General features: G+C 48.1%; 1 protein-coding gene across 1 annotated transcript; it reads left to right on the plus strand.

The window, feature by feature from the left end:
- The first annotated feature begins 2,780 nt into the window (after positions 1–2,780).
- On the plus strand, positions 2,781–9,532 carry LOC136458792 (IAA-amino acid hydrolase ILR1-like 2). Its single transcript, XM_066458718.1, has 3 exons — positions 2,781–3,200; positions 3,878–4,003; positions 8,089–9,532. The coding sequence occupies exons 1-3, from the start codon at positions 2,832–2,834 to the stop codon at positions 8,938–8,940; spliced, it is 1,347 nt and encodes a 448-aa protein (XP_066314815.1). The 5' UTR covers positions 2,781–2,831; the 3' UTR covers positions 8,941–9,532.
- Positions 9,533–11,507: the final 1,975 nt, after the last annotated feature.

The raw sequence follows: 11,507 nt of genomic DNA on the forward strand, positions 1-11,507 counted from the left end.
CCACAGAAAATATAATAATATTATAATGGGCTAGACGTACCAACCACGTAGCAGGGGAAGATATCATCATTTCATCATACCCATATTTGAAGTTTATGTTCACGGCCATTGCTTCAAGTTGCTCGTCCTTTTTTTTTTTTTTGAGAAGGGGTCTGGATTTCATTAAATTAAAATTCATTTTACAACTGAGACCTCAACATAAAATAAAATTACATTGAAGCACACCACTAGGTCCCTATACTTCATCTTCCTCGCGTTCGGTGGCGTACACCCCTTCAGAAAGCTCTATCGCGACCATGGAAGTACACCAAATCTAGACCCAAGAACCACAGTCCCTACCAACAGAAGACTCCACGAACATGGAGACCGCAAAAGAGGCACGATAAGCTCAACCACTGTGGGGAGTAAAGGGCGCCGAGAGCACATCGGCCATATCTTCTGAATGTTGAACCGAACATAAGATCCGACGCCGCTAGCATCACCACCAACAACCGGAAGGGCAGATCCACTGCCGCCAGTAGCATCACCGGCGGCTGGAAAGACGACCCCGTAGAAGGGGAAAAATAGATCCAATCCCTCCTCGGGAAGGACTATGCCAACATACCTCGATCTCTCCAGAAAGAGCATGCCATCATCGAAGATGACGACGCATCCACCAGCGATCCGGTATGAAACAGAAAGCCGGATCGAAAATATCGAAACGGCCAACCAAAACCTAACCTAAATTATTATGGAGGAAAAAAAATAAAAGAATAAAAACCTAAGAAAACAATAGATCGGCTAAAAGGACGGACCTCCGCTCCTCCTCACCACCAGCAGGGAGGCCGGAGGCGAGGGGAACGAGGGCCGAAGGCAGCGGCAGAGGAGTCGCCCCTTGGGGAGGGGGCGGATGGGGGCCCGAAGCGTTACCACAGGGAGAAGCTGGTTCGCTGTGTCTGTGTTGTGTAAGTTGCTCGTCCTTTTGCTGCCGCTCAATTACATCAACCGATCGCTAAGACGCCGATACGGAATAGGAGGCCGCTGCACCTTGTTCGCCAGGGTACTACTGTACGTCCTCTGAGAGAAACGGTGGTGGTAGCTGCTTACAATGGCCCTGAATTATTGATGCCGACATGGTGCAACAGTCTGGAAGCAAAAAACCAAGGGGGAGATCACGTCCTGGCCTGGCCTGGTGCGCTGTTTCTGTTTGCACGCGCGCGCATGCTCACGTGGAAAACGAAGGCGGAATGGGACGTCCTGCACTCCTGCCGCGCCCTTGCTCCTTTGCTGCAGACCGGGCCGGGCAGAGCGCACAGCACAGAGCAGCAGGCGCGGCAGCGAGATGAATGCGCACGAGGGAGTGGGCGCCTGGTGCCCTTGCTGTTTCTTGATGTGCTAACGTTGGTGCGGCTGAAATAATGGCCTGGTCTATTTATTTAGTCCTCGCTACTCTCGTCCCATAGTTATTGACCCAAAGGCTATGACCTGACTATAAGTAAGGTGCACTGCATATGAGCATTCTTTCTGGTTTTTCTGTTGAAGCATATTGTCCCACACTTCATGAGTGGCTAATTCTTGTAGGCTAATTCGTGTATCAAATCGAACTCATCATGGTATTAAGTTCGTTAGTTGGAGACTTGGTTGAAGGGATTTAAGACGTTGACAACAACGACAACCAAGCCACTCAGCTTATTAAGGACGGTTTGGTTATATGGACTAGAGACTAGAGACTACTTTTTAGTTTCTTTTAGTTCCTTTTAACCAAATAGGAGGGATTATTTTTAGTCTCTAGTCCACTAGTTCCTTGGATGAGGCTTTTTAGGACTAATGAACCAACTTTACAGCCCTTATCTCTCCCTCTCTCTCCTCCCTCACCTCTGTCGAAAGGAAGAAGAAGGTTATTTTAATCTTTGTTCAGCCCTTTAGCCCCTTTTAGTCCCTGAAACCAAACATGTTATTTAGTTTCTCTTTTAGTCCTCTTTTAGTCTCTATTCTCTAGTCCATGAAACCAAACAGGACCTTAGTCATCCTATCTACTGTATATCTATTAACGAGGCTGTCTCCATTCCATTGCCACATTTTGTCATTTTTCGCAAGCTGCGTGCTTTGACACATTCAGCGATTACCAACTTGGTTACGACTTACTTATTAGCAGACAGAATGCTGAAGTGGCGGGTAGTTACACAGGAAAATTAACGTCAAGCACACCATGCTAGTTTTGTCATTCTTCATTCACATGCAAAAATGAATGATGCCATGGTGCAAATAATCCCACGCGGGCCGCTGCCAAAATCCAACTTGAAGTTGTCAACTCGATCGAGCGCCGGGTAATGCAGAGGTCAAAATACGCGCGTTTCCGTCACCTGTTGCACAAGTCCCAGCCAGAACTCCTAGAGCAGCAGCGTCCGATGAGCCATAGAACTAGGGCGGCGCGCGCGCGGGTGGCGGCCGGTGCACGACTCGTGACCCGTGACAAGGTTCCCTCGTCAGGCCGCAAGACTTGTGCCATACCGACGGAAAAAAAATTGGGTGAGGACCGTGTCTACGACGTCACGCCGCCACGGCCGTATCTATCGGCGGACTCAGCCTTTCCTTTCCTCCACGCAGCACGTGCTCTGAAATCCAGCGCGGCTGGGCGGTCGCCCAGGGTGGCCACGTGCGCCGGCGTCCCGGCGATCCCACGGCTCCGGAGACAAGGAACGGAACGGAGGCAGCGTAACAAACAGGGCCATACAGATAAACGCAGCGCACACGTCGCGCGCGGGCGCCGCAGACGCGTGTATATAACCCACCAGGAACGCGCGGACGCCGCCCGCGCCACAAAGCCAGCCCCCCCGTCCCGTCCGTCCCCGATGGCCGCGCCCGCGCCGAGGCCGCCGCGCGCAAGCGCAATCGCCGGCGCCCTGCTGCTCGCCCTCGCTGTCGTCGCCGCGTGCCTCGTCGGCGCCTCCTCCGCGGGCGCGGACAGCGGCGACGTGCTGCGGCGGGCGCAGCGCGAGGAGTTCGCGGCGTGGATGGCCGGCGTCAGGCGGGCCATCCACGAGCGGCCCGAGCTGGCGTTCCAGGAACACGAGACGAGCGCGCTGGTCCGGAGGGAGCTCGACGCGATGGGCGTCGCGTACAGGCACCCGGTCGCCGGGACGGGCGTCGTCGCGGCCGTCGGCACCGGGGGACCGCCGTTCGTCGCGCTGCGCGCCGACATGGACGCGCTCCCGCTGCAGGTATTAACACTACGCGCTTGCTCCCCGTTGTTCTTAAAATTCGATTCGGGGATGGACAGTCGAGGTTCGCTTCATCCCATTCCCACAAATTAGCCTTTCCGCAGCAAATTCAGGCGCCTAGGGAGGACGTTTTGCAGTGCTAGTGCTATACCCTGTTCGCTGTATCATTTCTGTGCTTTATAAACGGACTGATACTATTTTGTTGGGAGAGAAAAATATTATATTATAATTGACAAGTATGACTGATATGACCCAGCGAACAGGGTGGTGCACTACAAATGGTTTCATCTCAAACAAATAAAACGAAAAAGGGAGGAATGGTGAGAGCGTTATGTAGAAATAAAACTTTGCACAAGTCATGCCTACGGGTCGAAGTGTTATTCGTCGTGTGAAGTGCAAAGTCAAGCAAGCTAACATCTTTGAATCTTTGAATATACTACTACTATACACTTTGGGGGAGGACAAGTACAATTGTACAGGTGGACAACTCACAACCTGTGAATAAAGTTTATCCGAACAGGAAGCATCATGTCGTATCCAGCGCATGTGTTAACCTCAGCATGTTGACCCGAACTGCTCAGCTTGCTCCGATCGATCTTGCAGATAGTACTCGCTAATCAAACTTAGCTTTCCATGGCCTCTAAATAATCTACCTGTTTTCAATTTCTGTTGATCAGGAGGAAGTTGAGTGGGAGCACAAGAGCAAGGTGGCCCGGAAGATGCACGCCTGCGGCCACGACGCGCACACCGCAATGCTGCTCGGCGCCGCCAGGATCCTCCATGAGCGCCGCCACGACCTGCAGGTTGGTGTTGGTCGCAACTTGAACCTCTCGCTCGCCTTCTTCTTCCTCCCTTCACTGTCACACAACTGCCTCTCGCGCATCGTTCCAACGGCATCTTATAATATCTGTCCCTCCCGCATCTGTTCTGGTTGTCGTCGACGTCGAGTAACCAGCGCGCGTGTCACCCTGTAATAGTTAGCTGGATTTTCCATCGCCTGATTGGAGTCCTTTAGTTGTCACGTTGTGCGCTTGCATATTCGGCGTGTATGCAGGTTTCATCAGTTAGTGGTTAGCGCCAGTATGGTTTGTTGCAAAGTCATTTTCCTGCTGATGCTTGAGATCTCTGAGCTCCCCTTTAAAGCGATCGAGATGAAGCTGCCAAGTCCTCTCAACATTTTTCTTTGCTGTGTCCTCTTTTAGTAGAAGGCGATTTAGCGCTTGGATTTGGTTTGTCTCCTCAGTCGACCAACTCTCGTCTATTTGTTTTGATATCAATAAAAAAACTTATCTTGTCTAAAAGCAATTAAACTGGTGGCTATGCCCGATCAAAAACATGCATGACCTCGCGACGGTGCGGCATTTCAAGTTAATTTCTGGTTCCGCCTGAATCTACATATCCGTAACGTGTTCCAAGCGTGTCACTGTTATCACCGAAGCTCTTTTTCGAAGAATATTACCAAAGCTCCCGTGAAGACATAGCAGCACTAGAGTTGAACTACGTCTAGATGACGAGTTTGTAGAGGATAGCTTAATTAGTTTTTTCACAAGATTGTGAGTCAGTATGTGAACGTAATGTAGTTTAGCCACCACGTGAATGGGTGTTCACGTTAGAACTGTCGTTGGACAAGTTTGTGATCTTTGCATTCAACTCATTGCATCCATATCTGAGTGGTCTACTTTGAAAATTTTAGGGATGCATGGGTTAGTCTATTTCTTTAGTTCAGTGGCCTATTTATATGAAATATGAATGCAAGGTTCTAAATAGCCCGTACTAGCACCGTTTATAGTTTGGTGGTGCAAAACTTTTTGAGCGCCTAGCGCAATACTTTTTTAGTGGTGCTAATCTTAACCGAGGCAAATACTCATTATTTACTCTAGATGACTATAATCTATATATCTCTGTCGTGTTCTTTACATAATACTCCTTCTATTCCAAATTATAAGTCACTTTGACTTTTTGGTACATCAACTTTATTATATACCTGATATATATAACGTATGTCTAGATATATAGTTTAGAACGGAGAGAGTAAATGGTATAAAGAACTATTAAACAATTATTGAGTTGTTTATTGCTGAATTCTAATTGGTTAAATGACTGGGAAGTAATGTACCTATAAACATGTTCTCGTAGAGTCTTGACATGTATTTGACTATTTTCGCTTATAAAATATCTTATTTCCGTACTTTTGTGCATAATTAATTAAACGTTTTTTACTTTTTTTATAAAAGCAATAAACGAATAGCTGCTATTATATCCTGTAGCTTTCAAGGGTGCGGCCGCTAAATAAAATTAGCCTACTGTTTAAAATCTTGTAAGACACCTTTAAAATTGGCCCGTATTGGACTAAGCACACACGTGGCACGGTCGGACCTTCGTCCTGTTCGTTTGAGCATGTTTGGTTGATAAGCCATGACTGAAAGTACTATTGGCTGATTTGGTATGAGAGAAAAATATTGTTCGTTGGCTAAAAAAGTATGCCTTATAAGTCAAACAAGCCCAAACGAACAGAGCGTTTTTCTGCTAAAACGTGCACATCAAATGGAATTTCTCCTCGCAACAAGAACTAAAAGATTCCCGGGGCGACACGCCAGACATCTTTTTCTACTGTGCCTCAGTCTCACGGGTACGATGTTTGTCGACGAAGACGTGTGAGTCTATGGATGAAACTACTGATTACTCTTGATATCCTCAGTTGCTATAAAATAAAAAAAATAAAGTGGCTTATAATAAAAACATCTCGTAATTAAAGATCTGCGTAACGTGAATCCATCGATGTAACCTTTTATGTTCTAATCATGTCAAATATTTGTGTCAAACATCTTGTAAGACTGATTACTCCGTCTTATAATATGTGTCATTCTTACTTCTTGATAAGTCAAATATTTTTAACTTTGATCGAATGTATAAAAATATTAATATTTACGATGCATATTTAGTATCATTAGATAAATTGTTGCAGATATTTTGTAAAACCTAATCAAATTCAAGAAAGTTTGATCAGCATGTATCATATAGTGACACTTATTTTGGATGAAGGAAGTATATAATATTTTGAAATAGATGGAGTACTTGGCAGGGCTTCAGGCCCAGATTCTTGCGCCTCCTTGCAAGGAGCCCTGCCAAACAGGCATCTAAAAAGTAGCTTCTTAATTAAGAGGAGCGTGGAGGAGTCGGAGCCATTTTTGTCTGGAGGAACCAAAGCCAAAAAAGTGGTTTTTTCTAGCTCCTCACAAACCTAATACAAATTATTACAAAACAATCGCTGATGTAGTTTTCCCCACACGTTTTCCAAAAACAGCTCTAACTCCATTAGAGAAGTTGCTCCACACAAGGAGTCAGAGCCAGAGTCCTACCAAATGGTATAGACGTTTTCCTAGAGTAGATGCCCAATTGATTTTGATTTGAGAGAATGGTCCCTTCTAATAGAAAGGTGCAAGTTTTAGTAGTTCTAGCTAGCTCTCGACGAAGAGTCCTTTTCCCATGAACTTAAACTAGGCATGGATAAGAGTAATAAACTAACAATGGATGCACGGAGAAATGATATTGATAGAGCACGTGATTATGATATTTGTGGATATGATTTGAAGTTCCTCTCATGTACCATTTTTATATCCAGGTTTCCTTTCACACCTGCATTTTAAGCCATTAGATACTGTAGTTACGACCAATCCTCTCTTGACCTTTATCTCTTCTCTACTTTCTCCAATTTATCCATTTATTTTGCGTGTGCGCGTCTCACACCTAACTGTCGTCCACTGCTCGTCGGCACCAAGAAGGCCCACCCTTGAGCCCTGTTTAGCCTTGCCTCCTTTCTCCCAGGTCGTCTCTTTTCTTAACATCGGTGGCCACTCGCCTAGTTGCTAAATCATTAGTTCTGGTTGTCCCCGCCCTCCACCTCTCAACCAATCGTCCAGTGTCGCCCTGCTATCACAGACTACTACTTGTCACCCTGGTCTCTCTCTAGTTCTGTTAGAGACAAGTACACCTTCTCTAAAAACCCAAACCCTAAGGTCCTCTTTGGAATATGAGACTTTTTCTTATTTTCTGTGTTTCTTACGTAAAATTTTTATATGATTTTTGTAAAATTCCTATGTTCCAAAGTGATCTTAGAAGCTCATAGGAGCTCACCAAGCTAGAGAAGAAGAGAGGGCAATCCCATAAAAAATACGGATGTGAAGAAAGAGAATTTTACATTGAGTGTGGAATAGTAAGTTAGTAACTGAGGCCTCATGGCCCTGTTCGTTTCGTTTCGTTGAAATTTAGCTTATACTGATTTGTTATGAGAGAAAAATATTATTTATTTATTGAAAAATACTACTGAAATAGTGCTTCAGTTATCCAGAGAAGTTTTCGTCTAAAATTCTAGCTACTAGTCTTTTCCTGGCAGCTCAACCCATAGATCGATTTGCTGGTAACATGCAAAAGAAAAAAAAAAGAAAAAAATGAGATCATTACCAAATTTGTAGTTGTAGATATGTTCTCGCGTCGTTCTGGCTTAGGTGGTGTTTGGTTGCCACTTCTAAATTTTTAGTCGTTGTCCCATCAAATGTTTGAACATATGCATGTAGTATTAAATATACACTGATTACGAAACTAATTGCATAGTTTGCAACTAATTTGCGAGACGAATCTTTTAAGCCTAATTAGTCCATGATTTGATAATGTGGTGCTACAGTAAATATATGCTAATGACGGGTTAATTAGGCTTATATAATTTGTTTTTTTATTAGTATTCAAACACCCAATGCAACATTCTCTCAACACACCTCCTAAATTTTAGTCACCGAATCCAAACACCACGTTATTAAATTTTGTAGTTTCGTTGTTGCTGCGCAAGGAGAGCAAGAAATTGATATTGCTAAAGGTTTGATTTTTTTTTCAGGGCACAGTAGTCCTCCTTTTCCAGCCGGGCGAGGAGGTCGGCATTGGCGCCAAGAAGATGGTGGAGGCGGGCGCCGTGGAGAACGTCGAGGCCATATTCGGGTTCCACGTCAGCGTGATGCTCCCCACCGGCGTGGTGGGCTCCAGGGCCGGCCCGCTGCTGGCCGGGTGCGGGTTCTTCGAGGCGGTGATTACCGGGGTCGGCGGCCACGCCGCCGCCCCCCACAGCACCGTGGACCCCGTGGTGGCAGCCTCCAGCGTCGTCCTCAGCCTGCAGAGCCTGGTCTCGCGGGAGGCCGACCCGCTGGACTCGCAGGTGGTGACGGTGACGAGGTTCCAGGGCGGCGGCGCGTTCAACGTGATCCCGGACTCGGTGACGATCGGCGGCACGTTCCGGTGCTTCTCCAGCGAGGGCTTCATGCGGCTGAAGCGGCGGATCGAGGAGGTGGTCGTGGCGCAGGCCGCGGTGCACCGGTGCGCGGCGTCCGTGGACTTCGGCGCCGGCGGGAGCCCGCTGCTTCCCCCGACGGTGAACGCCGCCTCGCTGCACGCGCACTTCGAGGCCGTCGCCGCCGAGACGGTCGGCGCGGGCGCCGTCCGGGGCGCCATGGAGCCGTGCATGGGGAGCGAGGACTTCGCGTCCTTCTCGGAGGCCGTCCCGGCCTCGCACTTCTACTTCGTCGGGATCGGGAACGAGGCGATCGGGGCCGTCCACGCCGCGCACTCGCCGCACTTCCTCGTCGACGACGACGCGCTCCCGTACGGCGCCGCGATGCACGCCAACCTCGCCATCGGGTACCTGCGGAACCACGCGGCAGCCAACGGGCCCGCTGCCCCCCACGACGAGCTTTAGATCTCCTGCAGCTGCAGCCTTTCGCGAGCGGCCACGGGGCCAGCGGCGCCGGCTTCGCGCTCATGGCGCGTGCCCAGCGAAGCTCGACGAGCTCAAGAAGGCCAAGTTGCAGTTAGCGCGCGATCCGTCGAGCAGTCACGTCGGGATCCGATCGATTTGTGGTTCACGGGGACTGTAGCAATGCAGTGCGACTGATCTTGCTGCCCAACGCGCGGGGCGTAAAGCTGGTCAATCTCACGATGTGATTCTTATAGGTTGGGAGCTGAGATGATGCCTGTACAGTACAGTACAGGCACTCCTGTCCGAGCTCTGTTCCACGAATAGTTTGGGAAATGAAAGGTTGTCCACTCTCCAGTGGAGTCCAATGCTTCGCATCCTAAACCATCTCCCTGGTACACAGTATTAGATTGATCTTTAATTCTAAATAGGACCCAATGACTCAGTTGGGCTTTTGATCCGTGCTCTGATCGGGGGCGTCCAGCCCATTATGGCTGGAGGGCCCCTGTCACACTGCGTTATATATAGAGGTGGGGGTCGGCGGCTCTGAGTACGAGGTTCGCCTGAGCCGAGCTCCTCATCGAAACCTAAACCCTAATCCCAATCAGAGAGGGGCGTAGCCAGTGACGGGAAGCCACCAGCCGCGCCGTCCCGCTCCATCGACGTCGACGACTTCATCGACCTCTTCCCCGAACGTCGCTACCCGTGCGCAGACTTCACCAACGAACGAGATGGCGGCTTCTGGACCATCTCCCTCTGCGGTGTCAGGTTCGACATGTTCTTCTTCTATTCCTCTCTGTCTCTCTACTCTCGATATAGCATTCACAGTAAAAAAACCCGCTAGACCTAACCCTAGATGATTTTTTTGATCTCAACAATGGTATCGGAGCCAGGTCTTCTAGGGCTTTTAGATCTAGATCGGGTGAACGAAAAACACAGTGAGAGGGTCACCGAACCCTAACCCTAATCGGGTGAAGAACAGAGAAAATAAAGGGGTCTCGGCACGCGAAGCCGAACCCTAACCCACAAAGCACTCACTGAGGAAGATGAATAGTGACTCCAGTGAGTCAAACCCTAACCCTAACCCTAACCCTAATCCCCAATCGGATGAAATCCGAGAAGAACAGAGAAGAAGATCCAAAATAGATGAAGACAGAAGAGGGAAAGGGGAAGAGGGGAAGGGGCTTATCTCACCGATCTCGAATCAAAACCGAAAGAAAAACCGAATCGAGTTAATCCTAACCCTAATGAAACCCTAACCCTAACTCGCGACGAGGAAGGGGAAGAGAGTGAATCGGACAAGGGGAAGAAGCTCCTACCTAGGGTTCGCCCGCTCCGTCTCCACCGCCGGCCATCGGATGGACGCGCATGGGAAGCCAACCCTAGCCACCGAGGCGGGAGAAGCGCTGCACATGATCTCCGCCTTGGGCTCAGGCCAAAAGGGCACCACTGTGGTGCCGCTCGACGGTGCCGCGCGCGGCTCCAGCCACACGCGTGCACCGACGAGAGGTGCCACGGTGGAGCCACCATCCCATGCGGCATGTCCACCTTGAGCTCGGTTGTGCTCTGTCGCTTGCGAGGCTGAGAGAGAGAAGGGGAGAAGAGAAATGATGCTAGGGTTCCAGGGGAGGCAGTCGCGTGCCGATTTTGTTCCCGCGAGAAGCACGCTTAGCCATCTAATTATAACATACGACGTAGATCGATCGGGCCAACGATCGGCCCAGGCAGGCTCGTGCGGCTTTGGCGGCCTAGGCCCAGGTTGCAGCCTGGGAGGCATAGCGCGCGCGCAAGCAGAACAGGCCAGGCCAGCTTTTTCTACTGGGCCGAACGTACAGTGAAGAATTGAATCATTTTTTTTGTTTTTCTTTTTCCAGTAAATGTTTATTTCCTGGAAATAGATTAATGGCTCAAAGAAAATAGCAAAGAGGAATTTTCCTATGGGTAAAATTCACCTATCATGTTTAAGTTTCCGTTGCTAAAGAAATTGTTTATTCTCTAGTTATTTTGAACCAACGTGATATTTAATTGGAGAAAAAGAGATTTTGACATGATTATGATATTATTTTCTGACCAACATTGTTAATAACAATATCGTAATTTTAATGATTTTATTCATTATTTTTATTTCTGCCCAATGGTGATGTAGATTTAATATATAAATAGTTGTATGTTTTAATTTTGACCAACGTTGGAATCAAGGCATGCAATTGTTATTATTATGTTTATGTTCTCACTGTATATGAATTATGTTTTTAGGCGGATATAACTTGATGGGTTGTATCAAAGAGATCCCCACTGTCAAAGGTGACAACTACACGGAGTGGAAGAAAAAGATTGACATGGCCTTCATCTTGGCTGAGGTGGACTGGGTAGTCACCTCACTGTGTCCCACTGAGCCTGTGGCACTGGTGAGGGAGACAAATGAGGCTGATGCCGCTTGAAGATGATCATGACAAAGAAAGGTGAGAATATTATTACGTTCATAAATGAATCCATGTATATACAGTATTCGAAATCTACTTGGTGGATTGACTCAGGTGCAACTGTTTATGTTGCTAATTCCTTACAGG

This window comes from Miscanthus floridulus, chromosome 6 (assembly GCF_019320115.1).
Source record: "Miscanthus floridulus cultivar M001 chromosome 6, ASM1932011v1, whole genome shotgun sequence".
Classification (NCBI taxonomy): domain Eukaryota; kingdom Viridiplantae; phylum Streptophyta; class Magnoliopsida; order Poales; family Poaceae; genus Miscanthus; species Miscanthus floridulus.

Coding starts and splice junctions, on each gene's coding strand:
- LOC136458792 (XM_066458718.1), top strand. CDS start 2,832: ATGGCCGCGCCCGCGCCGAGGCCGCCGCGCGCAAGCGCAATCGCCGGC. Junction 3,201..3,877: donor TGGACGCGCTCCCGCTGCAG/GTATTAACACTA, acceptor TCTGTTGATCAG/GAGGAAGTTGAGTGGGAGCA. Junction 4,004..8,088: donor AGCGCCGCCACGACCTGCAG/GTTGGTGTTGGT, acceptor TTTTTTTTTCAG/GGCACAGTAGTCCTCCTTTT.